Source organism: Drosophila takahashii, chromosome 4 (genome assembly GCF_030179915.1).
Source record: "Drosophila takahashii strain IR98-3 E-12201 chromosome 4, DtakHiC1v2, whole genome shotgun sequence".
NCBI lineage: Eukaryota > Metazoa > Arthropoda > Insecta > Diptera > Drosophilidae > Drosophila > Drosophila takahashii.
In genome coordinates, this window is record NC_091682.1 from 2,935,881 (window position 1) to 2,960,958 (window position 25,078).

General features: G+C 34.6%; 2 protein-coding genes across 11 annotated transcripts in view; one reads left to right on the forward strand and one right to left on the reverse strand.

Moving 5' to 3' along the window:
- The window catches only part of LOC108069564 (uncharacterized), a 48,236-nt gene that overhangs the window by 7,689 nt on the left and 15,469 nt on the right, over positions 1-25,078 (reverse strand). For 2 of the 9 annotated variants that reach the window (XM_070218049.1, XM_070218048.1), the window contains exons 1-3: positions 9,305-9,494; positions 9,040-9,180; positions 4,767-4,886 (exon numbers count right to left, since the gene is read on the reverse strand). In XM_070218049.1, coding sequence (XP_070074150.1) covers positions 4,767-4,787 — 21 coding nt within the window. In that variant the 5' untranslated portion in view covers positions 4,788-4,886; positions 9,040-9,180; positions 9,305-9,494. Of the gene's footprint in view, positions 1-4,766; positions 4,887-9,039; positions 9,274-9,304; positions 9,495-9,814; positions 9,861-25,078 lie in introns of those variants that run through there. The other 7 variants (XM_044395338.2, XM_070218050.1, XM_044395341.2 and 4 more) reach the window with 7 other exon arrangements.
- Positions 16,722-25,078, forward strand: part of LOC108061154 (osmotic avoidance abnormal protein 3) — a 70,694-nt gene continuing 62,337 nt past the window's right edge. For both annotated transcript variants that reach the window (XM_070218039.1, XM_070218037.1), the window contains exons 1-3: positions 16,722-16,832; positions 18,327-18,935; positions 18,994-19,814. In XM_070218039.1, the coding sequence (XP_070074140.1) occupies positions 16,737-16,832; positions 18,327-18,935; positions 18,994-19,814 (1,526 nt within the window). In that variant the 5' untranslated portion in view covers positions 16,722-16,736. The remainder of the gene's footprint in view (positions 16,833-18,326; positions 18,936-18,993; positions 19,815-25,078) is intronic.

Here is a 25,078-nt window from a genome sequence, read left to right on the forward strand (position 1 = left end):
TGACTGAAATCATAATACCCTCTGCAAGGGTATAAAAAACTTGGTAAAATTAACCAATATGATTGTGAAACAGTCCCCAACCACAAAGTTTGTCAATTCTACTAGTTAAATAGTTACTTTTACAACAAGAAATACACACAATTAGCAAAGTTACACACCGAAAAAATTACCCTGTACGGAAAATGTTGTTGGAACTGCTAACACTTTTCAAACAGTTTCAATGCAATTGAATACCCTAAATGTTTTCTCTGCTGCGGATCATGTATCTCAAAAAGTAATGCTTCGATCATCATGAAGCTTTTATAGAAATGTGAAATTTGTACATTTACATATTTTGTGTAAAAGAAAAAGAACAAAAAATATTACAAAAAGTGATTTAACTTTAAATGAGTGTCACAACAAGAATTTTTAAGATTTTTTCTGTAAGTTAGGTTCAAAAAGTTTCTACATTATTTTTTACCAAAACAAACTTGGTTTCATAAAAATCAGATCTACACAGCGACCTGTAGACTTGTAGATCCGCAGGTGGCCCACTTTTTTAAATCTAGCCTGACAGAAAAATTCCCACAGCAGGCATTTTGTACACTCAGAAAAGAAAAATTCCTTAATTTAAGTCCATTGACCTTGATTTAAGGAATAATGGTTTTAAAATGGCTAACAAGTCTATACGTGGACTTAAAAATGTTCATCCCATATAAATTTTAAGTCTACATGGCCTAAAAATGGACTTAAGTCCATGTAACAGTCCATATGGCCTTAGGCCATGTAGACTGAAAATGTATATGGGATGAAAACTTTTAAGTCCATGTATAGTCTTATTTAGCCATTTTTAGTCCATCGTTCATTAATTTAAGGAACGTGGACTTACATCAAGGTAATTTTTTTTCTGGGTGTAGGATAAAAGAAATACATGTGTAATTAACATAATCCCTTATTAGTTAAAAAGAGGAAAAACATGAAAAATTGCAGTTTTTATGTATCTCCCCCCTTAACCCTACATAAAAATACTTTGCGAAAATTAGGCTGCAGTCTAGGGCGGCAAAATCAAAAATGCCTTGGGCGGCGAATTGTCTTAATCCGCCCCTGCGTATAGGTCAATATTACCAATCAAATTTTTTTGTGGGTAGATACCCACTACTCCCGCTAACCAACTTTAAAACCAGAATAAGCGCTTATTATAAGTCTGGGCTCGAAAAGGATTGCATACTCAAGATTTTGGAATTCTTTCCATTTTAGAATGTGTATTCAATGACAAGTTTTATAACACCAGCTTACAAAAAAAATCGATAAAATATACCTTAAAGAAAACCTTTGATTTCCGGTAAGGTAGGTCTTTTCTGATTAAGAAAAGGGCACTTACAATTTTTTTATAGTCAAATTTTTTTTAAGTGTAAAAAATGTTTTTGACTCTTTTTAATTTTTAATTATTAGTTTAGAAGTTACACTTAAAACGCAAAATTGCTGGCATAAATGGCATCTTAGACTTAGAAAGAAGTGGACGACAACTAACAATTGTTGTAATAAATTTATCACACTTCTTAATATAAAAAACTTACCTATATGGATGCCTTATAATCTTTTTCGCTTTGAATCACCTTTTTAAATGTGTTTTGCCCCAAAGTTGGAAAAAATTTTGTGTTTCCCGGATTTTTAGAGTTATAAAAGGCGTACGGATTTTTGTAAGGCATCCAAGCAATTCAAAAGTGACACTTTTTATCTTTCGAATCCCATAATCAAAATAATTTAAAAGATTAGAATAAGCGAAAGAAAACATAACCATCCACATACAGTTGCCGTCAAAATAATTGTCAAACTCCCGCCCTACGTTTTAAAAATTGTAGACTTGGCGCTGCTAAATAAAATACACAGAGAAAAAAAATAAATTATATTTTCGAACATACCAGATTGGTATTTTCTAACATATTAATAAGGTATTTTTCAAACAAGATTGTTATGCGCTCATATCAAATTTAGCTACAAAATAACTCGGAAAAGCATTCTGCCACGAAAAAAAAATGTGGGCATGGCTCAGAGGTCAAGGTGCTAGGTCCTGATATTATTTTGTGCTAGGGGGAACGAGGTTCAAATCCCGCTCACAACACAACACAACTTTTTATTTTTATTAGTAATCTTATCATATTAACTTTTTACCAGTTTTGTTCTTAACATTGTTAGGAAAATAATAATTATGCGTCTTAAAAACTTTTTACTTACTCTGCCTTAGCCGATTTTTGAACCGGGGTCCTCTCGCATCAGCGTCAGATGCGTTACCTATTGGGCCATAGCGACAAGTTACACGCGAGTATATTAGCTAAACTTGAATGTAAAATTAGCTGGTTCAAGCATGCTTAACTTTAAAATGCAACTTTGGATATTATCTATAGGGAAATATTTATATTCCAATGTTTACTTGACCAAAATATTTTAAAACGTTAGTGTTTTTTAAATTACTTATGCATTGTAAAAATTTATTTACTCACTACGAAGTAAATGCAACTGTGACCACCGCATATAAAGCGTTATAATACCATTATATACCAGAAATACAACAAAAATACAACTTTACAGCCATACTATTTTTTCGAAGACTTTTCAATGCCCCATTTGATATGAAAAACATATCAATCTTTGAAGTATGAATTCGTATTATTTTAATATGGAAAAATTGATATGTTAAATTGAGGAGACAATATCAATCGGGTATTGTTCCGTTTTTGTATTGTTCCGGATGGTCCGTAAGGTTTTATGCGATAGTAAGGCAATGTTTTCTCGGTGCAACCCTAAATTCTTCCTCTTGACTGTGAAAATTGGAACAATGACTGCGAGAACAAATCAAATCGATGTCGGAAAAAAATTAAATAATGCTTCAGCTCATTGTTTTTTGGGTTTTTTTTAATTAGGAAACTCCCTAATCTGTTGAATTGCTGAATTGTTGAAAATTCAACAAAAAATTTCAGCAATTAAGGGAACGACCCAAAATGGTTCCTGTTGAATTTTCAAGCAGCTGTTATTTGTTGAAAAATTTCACGGAACTTAAAGCATGTAAAATTTGATTTATTATTGCTAGTTACTATCTAAAAGTGTTACCAAGGTAAAAAAAACCACAAATATGCTTTCTAAGTTGATTTTAAAATAAATAATGCGTACTGGTGATCCTAAAATGTTACAGAGTTGCCACGACTTTAAAAAAAGGTGACAACTCTGGCTTTTCAGCAATTCAACAAAATTTTCAACAGCCCCGAGGCTGTTGAATTGCTGAAATTTCTGAAAGTTGACTTTGTATGGAACAGCTGATTAACAGCTGACCAAAATTCAACAATTCAGCAATTCAACAGTTTAGGGAATCCCCCTATTATTTGTAGTTTGTTATGAGCGGCAAAGCGTTTGCAAGTAGCTATGTATGTGTGGGCCAAAATGTAAGATGTTGTGCGTACGAAAACATCAATGTTTGCAGCAAAGTGTCAAAATATGTTCTGCACTTCGTAAATATAACTAATATTAATTAAAAAATTACTTTGTACTCCTATAAAGTTCCAAAGTTGCTATAATTTACCAAAAACAGCATGAATTTGGTCTTGTTTACAAATTTTTCATATTAATATTGGCTAGGCAGAGGCGTAGTAAGAGCGGAGCGTGGGGTACGGGAGGTTAGGCTCCTTCCAGTCAGCAATATGTATGCATACTTGTTGTAGGATATGTTATAAACGTTCAAATATGTTTTTAAACTATTTTCTAAATCTATTTATTTTATTATTCTACAATAAAATTAGGAGAACTCAATTTTACGACAGTTTTCCCGAGTTGAAATCCCCCTTCGTTAATGTTGAGCTGAGCAACTGCTCTTCAGTCAGCTGTTATTGGATGGTAGATGGTGGATGGAGTTCTGTGGGAACACGAGTTTCACATTCGTCAAAAATCCCAACCATTTCAAACGGATGGACTCTACGGTAAGAGGCTATAAGACGCATAATTAACATTTCCTTAAAAATATTAAGAACCAAACTGTGGTAAAGAGTTAATATGATAAGATTACTAATAAAAAAAACAAGTTGTGTTGTGTTGTGAGCAGGATTTGAACATCGTTCCCCCGAGCACAAAATAATATCAGGACCTAGCACCTTGGCCTCTGAACCATGCCCACATTTTTTTTTCGTGGCAGAATGCTTATCTGAGTTAGCGAAAATGCAATACAAAATTTTATAGCAAAATTTGATATGAGCGCATAACAATCTTGTACGAAAAATACCTTATTAATATGTTCTGTGGGACCGAAATTTATATGAAAAAATACCCGAATGATGATCAGTTTTGGTATTTTTTCTCTGTGTAGTAAAACTGATCGAGCAAACTTCAAACTGAAATCATAACAACCTTTGCAAGGGTATAATACTAACAGCAAAGGAATAATGTCGGGGTCAAAAGGGTTTAATAGTTTCTCATATAGGCAAAAAAAACATAGAATATGCATACCATTAACTTGATTTGTATCAGGGACCGTAAATAATCATTATTTGAGATTTTTGTTTTAAAAGGCCTACTGAGGTTTTTACAAGTTTCAATCAACAATTTAACTGGTTTTTATGCACTTTATAGACATGAACAAATAACAGCTAATTTGCTTTCCAGATTTGTTGAAATGCATATACTTTGTGGATAAGAGTAAAAAGAACGTTATTTTTGACGTTTAAAACAAAATATCACAGTAGTCTTTTTAAAAAAAAAATCTCTAATAATGATTATTTACGGTCCCTGATTTGTATACGTACCAATATGCGGCTGCAATGCATTTTTGTGTTGTTATATTAGAACTCCGGACTGGTCACCAAATTTATTATCGCTTCTCTAAATTGCATCGGATTGATATATACTTAAATTCGTGGTAGTCTCTGTCATTTTGAAAAAATGTTGATAAGATATCAATAAATTTCAAGGAATAATTGATGTTAGACAAATAATCATGCAAACACAGAAAAATTTCAATGTTAACTAATCCAAAATACACCAGTTTACAAAAACAAGAGAGAACGCTATAGTCGAGTTCCTCGACTATTTAATACCCGTTACTCAGCTTAACAACTTTAATATAAATATGCCTTCTTGTATGTTTTTCGCGCGCCCCATTTCAAATAATTTACATTTTGCATTCACATATTCCAAATTAGAGTGACCAGCTTTTTTCAGCAGGAGTGTTGAGCACGCGGCGACGCGCCATCTGTGGCACGGAATTGGTAATATTTATACACAAAACTGTGGGCGACACGGCTTTTTGCAGACGGAGTTAGACGGGCGTGGCACCTTGATTAAATAAACTTGCGCTGCGTAGGAAGTGTAAAAAACACTTTTGGTTTTTTATTTTTTATCTTGAGTTCTGATAATCTGATTTCGGGCTAACTTTATTAGTCATGTCGTTGAGTTCAAGACAATAGTTTAGAAGCTACACCTCGTCAAAGTTAAAAAAGTGAAATCAAATATGCAAAAACTGTGGCATAAATCGATTTTTTAAGTTGGGAAAAGCGGGTATTACAGCCCTGTTAGAGCCCTGTTGTCTCAGTTAACAGCTGTAAATATAAAATTAATTTTTTGGTGGATTCTAATGATCATTACCTGGTCTTTTTTTGGTAAATTTCGGTTTTTAGGCGTGTATTTTTAAGGAAGCCATTTATGTTAGAGCTGTTGCATTTTTTTCAACTTTTTTGACGCAGTGTATCTTCCAAACTAATGACTGGAACTCAATGCGGTGTATTAATAAGAAAGTTAAAGGATATTCAAAAGCAAAAACTTTTTTACACTTTAAAAAAAAATTGACACCATACAAAAAATTTTAAGTACCCATTTCTTAATCACGGATATTTTCTTTACCAGAAAAATACGGTTGTCTTTAATTAGGGTGACGTCTATTTTTATACCCGTTACTCGTAGAGTAAAAATGTATATTGTATTCGTGCAAAAGTATGTAACAGATAGAAGGAAGCGTTTCCGACCCCATAAAGTATATATATTCTTGATCAGGGTCACTAGCCGAGTCGATCTAGCCATGTCCGTCTGTCCGTCTGTCTGTCTGTCTGTCCGTATGAACGCTGAGATCTCGGAAACTATAAAAGCTAGAAGACTGACATTTTGCATGTAGATTCTAGGAGTTCCTACGCAGCGCAAGTTTGTTTCAAAAGGGTGCCACGCCCCCTCTAACGCCCACAATCGCATATATACGATATTGAAAATTTCAATATTTTGGAAAAATAAAAATGCAGTTTTATTGTGTTTATCAATACTTATCGAAATGTAGAAGAAATTTTTTAAATCGGACCATTCGTTAAAAAGTTACGGCGGATCAAAGTTTTTATCTCCATGTATAATCCTTCGCACTCCCTTTAGCTGAGTAACGGGTATCTGATAGTCGGGGCACCCGACTATAGCGTTCTCTCTTGTTTTTGTTCTAAATACCTAAAGCATTGCCATATATTGAGTACAGCTTAATTTTACCAAGATAGAATAAGTGCCTAGACTATCAAATTCCCGTTACATAGCTTAAGGATTGCGAGAGAAATGGAATATGTATCCAGCAAAGCGCTGGCCTATCATCGCATCATTAGAGGAAATTAATTTTTAGCCTGTAACACTTAAATGCATAGACTGACTTGAATATTTTTTGGTGTGGCGATAACTATTGACAAATCCGATAAAATAGACCTTACACGAGTATGTAGCTACTTTATAGTCTTTCTTCTACCTGTTACATATTTTCCAACTAATGCAATACACACATTTACTCTACGAATAACGGGTATAAAAATAGTTTTAGCTGCTGTATAAAGACATATTTACATGTACCGCTAGGTTTAGTTACTAAATTGACTATAGATCTGCGGTCGGCACACACATACGTTGACATTTTGTTTTATATTTGTGTGAGTAATTTGCACTGGGCAGCTCATCGATGTGTGTGTGCAGACCGGTGTTCTACGTTATACGTGTGCGAACAGCGCGTCGGCAGAACAAAACCCTATGCTCACTTAATAGGGTGCAGCCGACCGCTGCTATAGATCCTTTTTGCTCGTCGTCTTACTAAGAGATTTGGTAGATATCCGAATTTTATAGAATTTAAAAGAAATAATAATGTTGTTAGCACACTTTACTGAAATAATAATAAATAAAATTCTCAAATTCCTCAAATTGCAGTGACCGTATACATAGTTACTGAATACCGACATACATTTTTGTTAAAAAAAGGATTATAAGTATAAGTGAAAGATCAACATCAATTTCACTCATTCTTCCGTTAAATTACTTGCTAAATATATCCATTTAATTTTTGATTAACATTTTTAATCGTGGCTTTGGGTAGCCAGTGATGGTCCCCTACAACCTCAGAAAATACGTCCCTGTATAACACTGGACAACAAACATTGTTTTATGTGACTGTTTATTTAAAAATTGTCAGATTCACTTCTTGCCGACTAAAAAAAAAAAAACAAGAAGGAAGCTAGCTTCGGCCAGCCGAAGCTTATATACCCTTGCAGATCATTAATTTACAAATAGCAACAAATTTTAATTTTGTATTATTTTGACATTATTTTTTCTATCCTTCCCTATGGCAGCTTTATGATATAGTCGTCCGATTTTGATAAAATTAAAATTGAAATTCGGAAATACTTAAAGAGTCATGTGCTAGAGTAGAAGAGAATACAATAAAAACCAAAGAAGCTAAAATTTATTTCCTCTTACTTTCCCATTAATTTTCCGATCGCTCCAATGGCAGCTATATGATACAGTCGTCCAATTTTTTAAATATTTAATTCGAAACTCAGAAATATTTAAATAATAATATTCCCAAGAGTAGAAGGTAATATTTTAACAAACACCGAAGATAGAATTTTTTTTATCGTTTTTTTTTCGATCCTTCCTATGGGAGCTATAAGATATAGTTGTCCGATCCAGACGACTCGTCTAGTGATGCTGATCAAGAATATATATACTGTATGGGGTCGGAAACGTCTCCTTCACTGCGTTGCAAACTTCTGACTGAAATCATATTACCCAATGCAAGGGTATAAAAAGTGTAACTCCAAACTTATATAACATAGGCCGACAAAATGTACCTTGTCGGTTTCCAGGCCTGCCACCATTTTATTTCGATAAATGGGGATTTTTTATCATAAGTTGCCACTACGCCTATAGTCCATCAGCTTTGGTATTTGCGGTATCTTTAATTTAAGAAAATCACAATTTTTCTTCGTCTTTTGGGATATGTCTTTAAGAATGGTCAACCCATTTTGGTAATCTTTTCGAAATTAAATTGTTACATATCTCTTTTCTGCGGTAGTGTTCATTCATTCATTCTAATTGTTTTTCTGACCACATTCCCAGTGACGATTCACAAACTGTGCCTTTTTTTGTGGTTAAGTTGTAATTAATTTTCAAAAACGACCACATAAAAGAGACGTGTAACTATTTAATTCCGAAAAGATTACCAAAATGGGTTAACCACTCTTGAAATACCAAGAAAAATTGTGATTTTATTAAATTAAAGATACGGCAAATACCAGAGCTGATGGACTATAGGCGTAGTGGCAACTTATGCTTAGAATAGCCTCATTTATCGATATAATATGATGGCAGGCCTGGACACCGACACATGACAATTTTGTCGCATGTGTAATCCATTCCTTATTTTGACGACAAACAAAAGGAATAAATCATCAATAATGGGAAACGCTAAAAGTACATTTGTACATTACTCTAGTCGATTTCGGTCCTTTCCTAACCAACCTATGTATATTTACTTTTCGCTACACATAGTTTCAACGTCATTAAAGTTATTTACAAATGGTCACGTACCTAACAAGGGATCAACTTATTAAAGTCTTATAAATAATGTATAGCATTTATTTACATTAAATGGCATGGCAATTCTTTTGCAATTAAACTTATTTATGTGCATTTCAAAGTGCAGGTGCGGTGCTCAGTAAAGAATTTATTAATAGTGCAATTAGCTTGAAAAAGGTGCAAATGCATGTATTTCAGCATAAATGTTTAATTTACTTTTTCCTGCATTTTTGGTATTTTCCAATTATGCAATTATGCATTTTAAGAAAGATGCGATTCATCGTCCAAGAACAAAAAAAAGGAATGCACTTTTGATGCCAAGTTTTATAGAAGATCCACAAGTCAGATCTCATCCTGCTGAAAAGAACCGTATTTTAAAAATAACTTACAAGGATACATACGAAATAAAATAAGGTGTTGGTCATAAATCTTTAAACGAAGACTTCTTAGCACAATTTGAATGATAATAAATGTATTTTACCTTTACTTTCAGGTTCTTTTGAAGCCCCGCCGACTAATACTTTGACTTTGATGAATGTGTTTTCGTTACTTCGTTTGTTTATGTGGATGTTGAAATATTTATTCTTTGCGATAATTTTTAAAAGCTTTCCATTATTTAAGAACGTGAAGAAGACTATAAGTATTTTATGAATGAAATGAAAAGCGTATGCTTTTGTTCTTGTATATACCGTTTTCTTGAGAAAATATCAAATAAAGTCATGCGCAGAAACAAATATTCCCGACATGGTTAAAGCTCCATTGAAGCTGGGAAGAGAACTTACATATTATTCTTTAAAAAGTGTACTGTCCACAACAATAAAATAAATGTCAATATTAATTTTTAAATTAGAAACTATAACAAATACCAAATATAAATTTAACTTTGTCCTTGGGATATGAAATACAAATTAAAAAAAAACCTTCTAAAATTTCGAAACATCCACCGAACACTCAACAAGCGCGTTTTATTGAAAGAATTGTTATCGTGTACCTGCAATCAAGAAATTTTACTACGACTTCTCCAACGCTCAGTGGTAATTTAACTAAATGAATATTGTCTTGTACCGTATGCAACTTGCATTCTAAATTAACGCGTGCGCGAAGTTGTGAAGCTCATGACTCTCTTTTAAGTTCACCATATTCGACAATAAAGTTGAGCCTTCCGGACTAAAAGCTTAAAGCTTATGTGTTCTAACATCTAAAAAATTCTTTAATGATAACAGTCGATCTAAAAGGTTGTTTCACTTGTGTCCATTTAAATGGGAAAGTGTAAGCCACGTCTGCTTTAACCTCACACTGGTTGAATTGTTGTATGTACATTAGGGTGATCGAAAAATACAAATTTAATTCTCATCAATGGCTATGGCTATAAGTGTACAATAAAACAAGGGGGAACGCTATAGTCGAGTGCCTCGACTATACAAAACCCAGTACTCAGCTAAGGGAGTGCGAGAGAGTTGGAGATGAGCAAGCAGCAAATCGACTGTTTGAAATCGAGCCACCTTGCGGATCTCTTATTATTGTTTAATGAATGGTCCGATCAAAAAAGTTTTTGACATGCTGATAGCTATTGACAAAGCAAATAAAATAAAATCTACACTGCAAAAAAAAAGGAATTTGCAAATGTGGGCGCCACAAAGCTCTTCGCTGCACAGAAACCCCTAGAAATCGCAACCTTCTAGTTTTTCCGAGATCTCCGTACGGACGGACAGACAGACGGTCATGTCTAGATTGACTTATTGATTCTGAGAATATATATATACTGTGTATGGTTGGAAACGCATCCTTTTCCCTGTTACATACTTTCCGACAAATACAATGTGTACATTTTACTCTACGAGAATGTGCTTAAAGTTTCCTTAAAAATTACCCATACGACACTTAAGGCATTATTTAAAATGTTGTTTTTAAGTTGTCAAAAATCAAAACGCCTACTTCCTACAAAGTTACAAAGTTTCAATGAATTATATTGTTTTATTATTCCTATGGGAACCTTAAGATTTAGTAGTCCGATCCGGCTCGCTCTGACGCATGCACTACCTGCAATATAAAGAACACTTTTGGGAAAGTTTCATCGCGATAGCTTTAAAACTGAGAGACTAGTTCGCATAGAAACGGACAGACGGACATGGACTCGGCTATTGCTGCTGATCAAGAATGTATTTACTTTATGTGGTCGGAAACGCCTCCTTTACTGCGTTACAAATACGCGGGTATAAAAACGAAGACAATTGCATTTCTTTTTTTTTAACATTCCATGTTACCAAGGAAGTAGAAGACCAATAAAAGGCAAGAAACGCAGATTAACTCGTACGTTATTAAAATCAGGCACAGGAAAATGAGAGTCTAACAGATTTTAAGGATACCCCCAATTAGGTTCTCGCATGAAATATAAATAATAATTCCAACTCAGAGCTTTACAAATTTGATTTATAAGTGTCTTCAAAGCTTCCAGTAGCTTTTAAAAATACTTAGTTTCCTTTATTTTGTACACACTATTATACATGTTTTGGATAACGAAGAAAAATGAGTGAAAATATTAAAGTTGTAGTTCGATGTCGTCCTATGAACCGAAGTGAAAAAGAAAAAAACTGTGATGTAAGGCGTTTAATTATGTGTATGCTAAAGTATTTTTGGTTTTTAAATCTTATCATAATATTGCATTTCTTTTGGAAATTATCGATTTTGCAGGAAGTAGTGCAACTTGCTGCGACATGATTCTAAGCTTACACTCATAAAAATTTGTTTCTAGATTTAGAAATTTATCTTTTTAATCGGCCAGCCTTTGAATATAGGAGTAAGAAAGGAAGTAAACTTCGGCCAGCCGAAGTTTATATATGTTTATAGATGCCTGTAAAATATTTTGGGGCACATATTTTTCCTTGTACTTTTTTAAGCCTGTTCACTGCATCAAGTTGGTTGTGAATAGAGGTGAACAAATTACTTCAATGGCTCATAGGTTTTGATTGACTCAAATAATGATGGAACATTAATTGCAATTATTTAGAAGGGCATCTAAACCATTTTTTGGCATAGGTTTTAATACAATTAATCACAGATCCTCGAAGATATCTTAAATCAAAGATATTTTATTCAAACCGCGATTGCACAAATACCACCCGTTAAACGCGAAAACTAAGTATGCAGATATGCTTATATACACAGAAAAAAATATGACAAAATATCAAATTGATAAGTGTTGGTTATTTTGATCTTTTTTAAGATCAAGTTTTGTCATATCATTCTAACATAAATATGATAAAATATCAAAAATGTTTAGGTATTGCCCAAATCGGTAGCCTAGGGGACTAAAGCGTGCGGATTATATGTTATGTAAGCGTATAGTCGGAAGTGTGTGTTCAGTCCCACGTCGAAGCGGAAGTTCTTTGCGTCTTTTAATTTTTTTTTTACTCAATAATATTCATATTTAATACAAATTGAGATTTAGTTTATGTAACACACACATAAATGGCTAAGTAAGAGTAAAAACCTCGAACCCAAGAGAACAAAATATGAATGTACTTTGTACATGGCGCAGCTAGTAGAGTGTTTGACTGCAAACTGTGATGCAAGGGGTTCGATTCCCACGAGCGACCAAGATGTTTTTCTCAAGTTAGTGAGTTATTTGATTTTTATATTTAAATTTGTTAATTGTACAATAAATTCAGTTATTATTTCAGATAAAATCTGTAACTAAAAGTTGTTTATGTACGAACATAAAAATAAGTTGAGAAACAGGAACCAACAACAACACCGACTGACAGGAAAGGGTGCAACAGGGATAATTCCCGATTCCCCAATTTTTATTTTCTTTTTCTTATTCAATTTTTATTTTAAAAATTAATCTTTCTTAAGATTGATTTAAAAATATCAACTTGATATTCTCGAAAATATCAACTTGATATGTTGGAAATATCAATGTTGCATTAATTGATATCGGCCCAAATTTGATATGAAATAATGTTAACTTGAGTGCAATTTCATATCAATTGTTTTTTCTGTGTCTATATTTATACCTATCAAAATGTAGAAGACATTTTTCAAATCGGACCATTCATTAAAAAGTTATACGCAATCAAAATTTATATATCTATGTCCCTCGCACTCCCTTTAGCTGAGTTACGATTATTAGTCGGGACACCAACCCGAGTACAGCGTTCGCACTCCCTTTAGCTGAGTGACGGGTATTAGATAGTCGGGACACCAACCCGACTATAGCGTTCTCTCTTGTTTTAAATATTACCTTCTACTCTTAGGAATATTATTTTTTTAATATTTCTGAATTTCAAATTAAATATTTAAAATATCGGACGACTATATCATATAGCTGCCATAGGATAGGTTAACCCGGACGGCCCTCACGGGGTCACGCATAGGCCAATATGGCCCTTAGTTGTCCGGTCGATGCGCATGAACCTTGAGATAAGTTAAGAGGTTTTTATGTCCATAAGGATCGAGGTGTTTTTGGCGAAGGCGAGGTATCTTCTTCTCGCTCTCGAGAGAGCCGGGCAATTGCAGATAAGATGTTCCAGGGTTTCGATAGCCCTCGATTCATCACATTTCCTGCAGGTGCGACTGTTGAGTATTCCGAGTGTGGTTGCGTGTGATGCGGCCAGACAGTGGCCTGTAAGGATTCCCACTAACAGTCTGCAGTCTGTTACGCAGTACATACTGGCTGAGTTTGTCGTTGCGGTCTTTGCACATAGTTCTTGAGATTCGGCAGGTCTTGGGATTCCTCCACCTGCTTTTTGCTCGCGTGTCCGCCTGTTTCTCCAGGGCGCTTTGGAGCGTTCGGAGGGAAACAGGCACGTTCTCCGTTCTGTCGTTCGCCACCTCTACGCCCTCCTTTGCAAGAACGTCAGATGTCTCGTTGCCATCGATGCCCTGGTGACTGGAAACCCAATAGATCCGCACTGACTTTGTCGTGCTAGGGAACTGACTGTTGACGACTGCATGGATCTTATCGCCGCTTGGCTGTCCACGAACGAGTTGTCCACATCGTGTGGTCGATTTAGCAGCTTTCCTTATGACGAAGACTTCCTCCTGGAATATGCTGCAGTCATTGGGTAGCTTAAAGGACAGCCTTATTTCAGGGTCCGTACAGTAAAAGCCCGCTTCTACTCCTTCTTCCATCTTGGAGCCGTCCGTGTATATATTGAGGTGTTGAGTCTGGTCCCGACCCGTTTTCCAGTCATCTGGGCCCATGAACGAGGTTGTTTTAACCTCCGGGCACATTCTGGGGGTCATATGGTCCGTTTTGTTGATCATGCTTCGGCCGATTGAACTATGCCCGAAGCTTAGCGCCGTCATGTTACCTGATGCAACTAGACGTTGTGCTGCCTTTCCTGCAGTCAGTTGTGCTTGTCTATGGGGTCGACTACGACAAGCGAGGATCGTTTCTAGAGCTTTAGTTGGGGTTGACTTCAGCGCCCCCGTTATGCAGACGAATGCCTGCCGCTAAATTTAATCCATAAGCTCGGTGTACGTCGTCTTTTCAGTGGCTTGCCACCACACTAAGGCTCCATACAGCAGAGTCGGACGCACCACCGAGATGTAGATCCAGTGCATCAGAGTAGGTGACAGGCCCCATGTGCTGCTAAGCATCTTCTTGGATGCATATCGCGCAATGGTGGCCTTTTTCACCCTTTCCACTACATTGGGTCTACATGCCAGCTTGCAGTCCAGTACTGTGCCTAGGTACTTGACGTGTGTTTTTGGGGTCAGCCTGGTTGCTTCCATTATGAAGCTAAGGGTCGATAGACAAACTCCCGGAATAATTATGCCTATGTCGTCCGCATAGGCTGTTATTTTTGGGGCTCTCCTCTCGGATCTCTTGATAAGATCGTCGACCACCAAATTCCATAGGAGAGGCGAGAGGACCCCACCTTGTGGTGTGCCTCTGTGTGCCCCCTTTACCATGGAAGCAGTGCCTCTTGATGTAGGCGTGCTGGTTGGATGATGATCCCTACATCGTTCCTGATGTGTAGATCCAGCAGCTTTTCCAGTGTCTTGAGTATGAAAGAGGTAAGGCTTATCGGCCTGTGATCCTTGGGGCTCGCGTGTCTGCACTTTCCCGCTTTTGGGAGGAAGACAATCCGAGAGGTCTTCCATTGGATTGGGATATAGCCCGTGCTTAGACATGCAGAGTATATTTCATATATATATAGAAGTGGTCCTTTCTTTGGCCGCCTGTAACATGGCTGGAAATATTCTTTTATATTCCTTGTAGCCCGCAAAGGAGTCTATGGCCCAGTTGATTTTCGTAGTTGTTATTAGATTGTTTGGGAGCGTTCTTCGCCAGTTGCTATGTCTTGGTGCGTGCTGACGTCTAAGACATCCGTTCATAGGAACGATCGGAAAATTAATGGAAAAGTAATAGGAAATAAATGTAAGCTTATTTGGTTTTTATTGTATTCTCTTCTACTCTAGAATATATATAGCTGCCATAGAACCGATCGAAAAATTAATTGGAAACAAATTATAGCTCCGTTGGTTTTAGTTGTATTCTCTTCTACTCTAGGATATGATTTTTTTATATTTCCGAATTTTTAATAAAATTCAACAAAAATCGGAATTATATAGCTGCCATAGGGAAGGATAGAAAAAATAATGTCAAAATAATAATAAATTAAACATTTTTGCGATTTGTAAGTTAATAGAAATGATCTGCAAGGGTATATAAGCTTCGGCTGGCCGAAGCTAGCTTCCTTTCTTGTTTATGTTGAAGTGAGTCAAGATTACAAGGTAACTTATAAGTTCACACTTTAAAGTTAACTTTTGCAGGGCTCTATTATTAATACACCATATTGTTAAATCGCTACATGAGTTAAGATATTGACTAACTTTTATTATGTTAGAACTTAAAAACAAATCGCAAATTCTTTAGACAAAGATTCTCCAGCGTGTGGAAAATTAATACATTTAGTATTTCGATCTTTTTAAACTTAAAATTTAAAAATAGTCATACCCCAGAGTAGAAGAAAATGTAAAAAAATTCAACAAAGATATAATTTTTTTCCCTATTACTTTCCATTTAATTTTTCGACCGTTCCTACACACAAAAAAAAAACTTGGTAAAATCAACTGTAATAATTGTCAAACAGGCCCCAACCAGCAAAATTGTCAATTCTACTTAGTAAATAGTCATTTCACAACAACAAAATACACACAATTAGCAAAGACACAAACCCAAAGCAAAAACAAAATACACGTAACTATTTTAATATTTACGTAACTATCTTTGTTTTTTTTTCGATTTTTTTCGATCCTTCCTATGGAAGCTATTAGATATAGTTGTCCGATCCGGTCGGTTCCGACATATATACCCAAAATATTTTACAGGTATCTAGAGGCGTCTTCACCGAATTTTTAAGACAAATAAGACCATTGTACTTCGGAGGATGGAATTTATAGAATTTTTTCCGTAAGAACGTGAAAAGTAACAAGTATTTTTAAATCCCATTTTACATAAATATCTGACACATTCGTAAAAATGTGCCTTTCATAGCAAAATTATAGTTTTAAGGGGTTAATATGCCTAAAAAAAAATCCCCCCCCCCGGGACATCAACCCGACTATAGCGTTCTCTCTTGTTAGATTTTCAGTCGACCAAAATTCCCATTTTTCATCTTTGTCAAGCTCCTGCTTGCACCAATCATATTGATCTGCATGGTAAAAATAAACTCTGATCATCAATTGTTGGGAAACGCTTTATAAATAATATTTTGTAAGCTAGTGTAAAATATTAAATACTTTACTCATTCTATATACCTTTTTTTCTTCAGAAAATCGTCGAAATTAATGAATATGCAGTTTCCGTCACAAATCCATCAGCTCGCCTCGCTCAAAAGAAAATGTTTATATTTGATAGTGTTTATGATATGATTACGAAAACTGAAGTGATTTATAACGAAATGTGCTATTCATTAGTAGAGAGTACTATCGAGGGATATAATGGAACAATTTTTGCTTACGGACAAACGGGTTGTGGAAAAACACATACAATGCAGGTAATAGTCTTAAAATATGTAGTTATGTTTCGTGTTAAGTACGTAAGTTTATATTTATAATAAAAGCTAACTACTACTACTACTACTAAATAAAAATCACTATCATTCTATACTATGAAATACTCATTGTATACCCTTTTAAAAATTTACATTAAATTACGTATATTAACTTTACACACAAAAAAAAAACTATGTAAAATCAACTATTTAATAGTGAAAACTGCCCAACCCATAAAAAATAGAAAATGGCCCAAAAAATAGTAGATTACCTATAAAATAGTAGATGACCTACAAAATAGTATTTAACCCGAAAAAAATTGTTGTTTTTTTTAATTATGTTTTTAACTTTTTTTATTTTTAATTTAATTTGTTATATTAATTTATATGGAAGTTATTTATAGACACTTACATTTCACAGATACATAAACTTACAAATCAGGTTTTTTGCCTCCGCTGGGAATCGAACCGGGGCCGCAACCATCGGCCACAGAAGAATGCTTTTTGTAGAGGAAAATCTATAGACTTGAAATCAACATTTAACAAAAAAAAGAAAAGAAAAATATCATCTGCAAAAGCGAGATTTGAACTCACGACCCAGAGGCTATGAGTTGGATACTCAAACCACCCTAAGTCCAAAAAAATAGTTGACATCGAATTTATAATCGTATTTTTAAAACAACAAAATATATGAAGGAAAAAAATAGTTGTGTTACGATATTAATTGTGGTGTTACTATTTAATACCACCCCAAAAAATAAAACAACAAAATACACGCAAACAAATAAAATAGTTTTGCTACGATATTAATTGGGACGTTACTATTAACTTGCCAAATGAATAAAACAACAAAATACATGCAAATTTCGTAAATAGGTTTTCTACTATTTTAATTGTTAAATACTATTCAATGACCCAAAAAACAAAACAACAAAATACATGAAAAATTCAGAAAATAGTGAAATACCTATTTTTTATGTTAATTTTACATATTTTTTTTTGTGTGTATAAACTCACGATCTTTTATATATTTTTTTTACTTGCGCTGCCTTTTATTGAGATGTGCATGCAATTTAATGTTTGGATTAAGATAAACATAAATTATTCTCGTTGGACCGCGATTTCTTCTTCATTTCGTCTTAAAAAGTAATATATTGGTCTCGATGGTCAGATAAATTCTTAAGGAATCGCTGGCCACCAAGGACAATTGATTCGCTCTCCTATAAAAGCAATTTTTTAAAATGCTTATTATTTTACCATCGTTTTATTCATTTTATGTCGTAAAAAAGCTGACCTTATTTTTATATCAAAGCACACGGAAATTCGATTACAAGAGTACCATGACAGTACGAGCATATTTGTTTTTTGTTCGTAAGATTTTTGGGGATGCGAACTGTAAACTAGAGTGTTACCATGTTATAGCTTATCCTCAAATATTTATAATTACCTTCTACTGTGATTAAATTATTGTTTATTCTTTCTCCATTTTAACATAAGGGCGGCGAAAGCTTCAGCAAAAGCAGTGGAATAATTCCTAAGTGTTTTGATCACATTTTCGAAACAATATCAATGGCAACAAATGTCAGATATTTGGTCTTAGTAAGCTACTTGGAAATTTACAATGAAAATATACGAGACTTGCTCAATACAAATGAAAATACTAGCATAATAAATCATCCCCTTAAAGAAATAGCAGGTATTGGTGTCTCCGTTCCAACGTTGTCCACGCATCCCGTTATAAATGCAAGCCAATGTTACGATTGGTTAAAGTTGGGCAATAAAAACCGTGTTACTGCAGCGACGTTAATGAATGAAAAAAGCTCACGCTCGCATACTATATTTAGTATCACTTTGGAACAATCCCCATTTTTTAATAGTATTGGGACTGAGAATGACTTAAGAGGAATACGTCGAGGAAAGTTAAGCTTAGTTGACCTAGCGGGTTCCGAGAGACAACGTAAGACTGGAGCTCAAGGAGATCGGCTTAAAGAAGCGTCAAAAATTAATTTATCGCTTTCTGCCTTGGGAAACGTTATTTCGTCTTTGGTTGATGGTAAAGCAAAGCATGTACCGTTTAGAGACTCAAAACTTACACGTCTGCTCCAGGTAACTGTATAAGAAAAATTAATACATATTTAGTTATAACCCTGAATTTTTTATTTAGGATTCTTTAGGAGGTAATACGAAAACTTTAATGATATCCTGCATATCACCATCAGACATAAATTATGATGAAACTATATCAACTCTTCGTTATGCCAGTAGAGCAAAGAACATTTCAAACAAACCCACAATTAATGAAGATCCAAAAGATGCAAAACTTCGCCAGTACCAAAATGAAATATTAAATTTGAAAAGAATGCTTGAAGAGACTCAACAAAAAATTCTTAACAGAAGTGACGACAAGATTAAATCATCTGAATTACCGATAGAAAGTATAGATGTTCAAAATCTAAATTCAAAAACAGAGGCTAAAATAATTGATTTCGATAAAGATCCAGATGTACCGTTTACGGCAAAAAATTCAATATCAACAAAACCAAGTCTCTCATCTGACCAATCAAAAGAAGAGGTACAACTGCAAGCACGAAGTCGCATCGACTTCATTAAACACACATTAATTGGAGGTGAACGTGTTGATGATTTAAAACTGAAGGAACAGCACAAAGCCCGAAAATTTGCAGCACAACGTCACTTAAGTGCAATAGCCTATGCATTAAGCAGAGTTAAATGTGAGGATCGCGATCTCTTGCAGGGACATTATGCTAATATTACCCAAGAAATAAATATAAAAAATGATTACATTAAAAAGTGTGAAGAAAAAATTAAAATGCTTGAAATGGAGGTTTCCGATTTAAATTCAGAGTTTCAGCTGGATAGAGAGGATTATTTGGACGAAATTCGAAATCTTGGACGTCATATAAAGTTTTATCAACAATGGGTTTATAAATTTCATCCAAATTTTCGAAAAAATGGGAGAAACTGGTAAGACATAATCATATCTATTACATTACCAGCGATCAATACGGAGGTTACATTAAGAGGGCATATATTTATACCCGTTACTCATAGATTGATGGGGTATATTGTATTCGTCGGAAAGTTTGTAACAAGTAGAAGGAAGTGTTTTCGTAAAGAATATATTCTTGATCAGATCACTAGCCTAGTCAATCTAGCCATGTCCATCTTTCTGCTAAGATATCGGAAACTACAAAAGCTAGAAAGTTGGGATTAACCACATATATTCTTGGGCTTCCTACGCAACGCAAGTTTGGTTCAGCTGAGCTCCCACAATGTGCTTGAATGACCTTAAAATATGACTGCCCTTAAAATATTATTTCAGTCAAAAGTTTGCAACGCAGTGAAGGAGACGTTTCCAATCCCAAAAGGGGTATAAATTCTTGATCAACTTTACTAGACGAGTCGATCTAGCCATGTCCGTCTGTCCGTCCGTATATGCTATGGGTATAGGTAGGTATATAGTATAGGTAGTGTGTAACTAGGATCCGGCCGGATCGGACAACTATATCTTATAGCTCCAATAGAAAGAATCGGATAAAAAAGCCTGAAAAAATTCTAGCTTCAGTGTTTATTGAAATATTGCCCTCCACTCTTGGGAATAATTTTTATAAATATTTTTGAATTTCGAATTAAATTTTAAAAAAAAACCAATCACTGTATCATATAGCTGCCATAGGAACGGTCGGAAAATTAAATGGAAATTAATAGGAAATAAATAATATTTTTGTTGATTTTTATTACATTCCCTTCTTCTCTGGGATATAGCTTTTCTTTAACATTTCACAATTTCGAATTAAGTTTAACAAAATTCGGACGGCTATATTATAAAGCTGCCATAGAAAGGATCAGCAAATTAATTCCAATATAATAAAAAAGCAGCTATGTTATATAGCTGCCATAGGAAGGATCAAAAAATTAATGACAAAGTGATACGAAAGCAGCTAAAATGTAGATTGTTGTAACATATACGCAAGTAAATCTAAATTTAATGTTCTTGTAATTTCATAGAAAATGTTCTTAAAGGCTATATAAACTTCGACTGGCCGAAGCTAGCTTCCTTTCTTGTTATACCCTTGCAGAGGGTTATATAATTTCAGTCAGATGTTTGCAACGCAGTGAAGGAGACGTTTCCGACCACATAAAGTGTATATATTCTTGATCAGCACCAATAGCCGAGTCTATCTAGCCATGTCCGTCTGTCCGTTTCTATGCGAACTAGTCTCTCAGTCTCTCACCAGTATACCTTAAGGCTCCCATAGGAATATTCAAACAAATATAAGAAAATTCATTGTTACTTTGTGGGAAAGAGGCGTTTTTGATTGACAACTTAAAAACAAAATTTAATGTGCACGCTGAGTCTGGAATCCCTGGAACTGCACCGAGTGAGCATTAAACTATAGGTATTTACTTTATCTGCAAGGGTATATAAGCTTCGGCTGGCCGAAGCTAGCTTCCTTTCTTGTTTTTTTTATAAGTTTGCTACTCATGGTGAAAATATTTCATACTATATAAAGCATATACATTAGGGCGGGTCAATTTGTATGGGGCCAAAAAAAATGATAAAGCGTACATGGGGAACGTAATCTTTAAAGGATTCTAAACAACATTAGCGGACAAACTTAGGGTCTAAAATGACGTTTTACCCCAGACGCGAAATCGTTTAGTCCGGGAGTATTTTGAGCACAACCTAGCGCCTAGAACGTCATCTGAAGACCCATCATAATGAAATTTGGAAGAAAAATATTTCAAACGGCGACATTGAACTTTCAGAACCAAAATAGAAAGAAATTGTTTTGAATATGGACGAACAAGAATTAAAAAAGGATTGCGTGCAATTGGTAACAGTAGAAAAAGTTCCATTCTCGCTCTTTGACTCGGGATCCTTTAAAATATTAACCAGACAGATCTTCGGGGTCTAAATATGCTTCCAATAACGTCGACCAATATAATGAATCTTATAACGGGAAAGTTCCAATTGTTAAAGAAAAATATGTGCACCTCAATGAAGGACAAAATCATTAATTGGAAGATTGATTCTGCCACTAAAATAAACCGGAGCATTCAGAAAAAAAACTTAAAGTATTAACCCTCGCAATGATAGAGCTAACCAGTAGGCATACCGGAATAAACCTCAGCCAAACTATTGAAAGTGTTCTGCAAGACTACAACGTAGATAAAAACAAGAAAGGAAGCTAGCTTCGGCCAGCCGAAGCTTATATACCCTTGCAGATAATTCCTATTAATTTACAAATCGCAAAAATGTTAATTTTCCTATTATTTCTCATTAATTTTGCGTTCGTTTCAATGGCAGCTATATGATATAGTAGTTCGGTTTTGATAAAATTAAAATCGAAATTCGAAAATATTTGAAAAGAGTTATATCCTAGAGTAGAAGAGAATACAATAAAAACCAACGAAGCAATAATTTATTTCCTATTATATTTCCATTAATTTTCCGATCGTTCCTATGGCAGCTATATGATATAGTCGTCCGATTTTGTAAAAATTTTATTCGAAATTCAGAATTAGATAAAAAAATGACATTTCCAAAAGTAGGATGTTATAGGTTCAAAAACACCCAAGATATAATTTTTTTACATATTTTTCCCGATTGTTCCTATGAGAGCTATATGATATAGTTGTCCGATCCGGCTCGTTCCGACTTATATACTACCTGCAATAGAAAGAAGACTTTTGGGAAAGTTTTATCCCGATAGCTTGAAAACTGAGAGACTAGTTTGCGTAGAAACGGACGGACAGACGGACATGGCTAGATCGACTCGTCTAGTGATGCTGATCAAGAATATATCTACTTTATGGGGTCGGAAACGTCTCCTTCACTGCGTTGCAAGGGTATAAAAAACAGATTTATTGTGTTACCACTGATAACCAAGATGAAAAGATGACTTAACACATTTTTCATCTTTGTCGAGCTGCTGCGCTGCCATTACTTAACCAATCATATTGATCTTTATGGCAAAGTTAAACTCTGATCTATTGACTTTAAAATAAAACGAAAACTGGCCCAATCAGCCCAATTAATTAATTGTTTACTTGCTCTACCACCTGGAATTTTTTACTTTATAATTTTATTTGCATTGACATTAAAGTCTTTTCGTTTTGAATTTCTGATTTGATATGATATGGTGATATGGTGTTGGGTACAAAATATACTAATAGTCTAGACACACTATGTGGGTAACCTATTGAGTGAGCCAGTAACCTGATTACTCCAAAAAAGTGTTTTCACTGGGTTAGCTCCAAATATCGACTATTGACAGTAGTGTTTGTTGTTTATTTTACTAGGGATAGACCTTCAACGATAGAAAATGATTACAAAAAATACCGAAATATACAAAATAATACTCAAAAATACCAAAGACCGTAAAAGTACCTCACTTTTGCCCACATCTAGTTTCCTATACACAACCTATGTAACAAAAAAAAGGATTATGTTAATAAGTTGACAATATCCCCCATAACTCTACCCTAGTGTAAATAGGCTATAAAAATACTAGGTGAAACAGATGGGATAGGAACATCAAAGGGTTGACTGTGAAATATTTTCAGCCTTTTAGGTCGTCATATTTGTATGACCGTCTGATAGGGTCTTCCCACAGAGCTCCATCTACCATTTACCATCCATTGAACGGATGGTCCGTAAGGTTTTGCCGTTCCGAAAATTTCCCAGTTAGTCCGCCATCCAATTTTTACGGACTTTGATGGGCTCTTTTATGCGATAGTTAGGCGATGTTTTCTCAGTGCAACTCTGAATTCTTCCTCTTGACTGTGAAAATTGGAACGATGACTGCGAGAAACGAAGCCTCACAAAGTAAACCAAATGTAGGACGAAAAAAAATGACATTTGAAAGCATCAAATTCAGGTTCGAGGGAACCCGACAATTGTTTTTGTGTTGCTTTTGATTGAGTAAATAAGGAAAACAAGAAAGGAAGCTAGCTTCGGCCAGCCGAAGCTTATATACCCTTGCAGATCATTCCTATTAATTAACAAATCGCAAAAATGTTCAATTTTCTAATATTTCTCATTAATTTTTCGATCGTTCCTATGGCAGCTATATGATATAGTCGTCCGATTTTGATCAAATTAAAATTGAAATTCGGAAATATTTAAAAAGAGTCATATCCTAGAGTAGAAGATAATACAATAAAAACCAAAGAAGCTAGAATTTATTTCCTATTACTTTTCCATTAATTTTCCGATCGTTCCTATGGCAGCTATATGATATAGTAGTCCGATTTTTTAAATAATTAATTCGAAATTCAGAAATATTTAAAAAATAACATCCCCAAAAGTAGAAGGTAATAATTCAAAAAACACCGAAGCTAGAATTTTTTAAAGTTTTTTTTTCCGATTGTTCCTATGGGAGCTATAAGATATAGTTGTCCGATCCGGTCGGCTCCGACATATATACTACCTGCAATAGAAAGAAGACTTTTGCAAAAGTTTTGTCCCGATAGCTCAAAAACTGAGAGACTAGTTTGCGTAGAAACAGACAGACGGACAGACGGACAGAAGGACAGACGGACGGACGGACAGACGGACAGACGGACAGACGGACATGGCTAGATCGACTCGTCTTGTGATGCTGATCAAGAATATATACAGTGAGTCACATTAATATTCGGTTTTTTTTTTTTGTCAACTTCAAACGTGAATAAAAAGTTTGAAACTAATAAAACAAAAAATCAAATAATGCAGAAATAAAGCTTATTTTATTACCTTTTCATAGATATATATATGTTATTACTTTTTTTAAAATTTAACTGAGAAACATGCATAAACGAAAGAAAAGCCGAATATTGGGGCCACATTAATATTCGGTTTTCCCTTTTTGTACTAAAAATCAAAAAAATTATTTAGGAAATAAACTAAATTTGACATTTGAAATGCTAGCCATTATTGTCTATGGTATCGTTAAAATATTTTGGCACACTTTAAAATTTTTTTTTTGCCTATTGTGGGCCAGTTTTTCCAACCTAAAAAAAGGATGTACGGGATAATGTCAAAAAAGTTTGCAAAGGTACAACAAATTCTCGATTTTTTTTTTTTAATTTATGGTTAAACCCTTAGCCTTTAACCAGAAATCAGTTTCAGCGCAATCCATTAATCACACCAAAAAAAATGGATGGGTACAAAAGCAGAGTCGCTCGAAAATTCATTTTTCCTTAAGTTTTGTATGGAATCAAGCAGCAAAACGCTTCTTCTG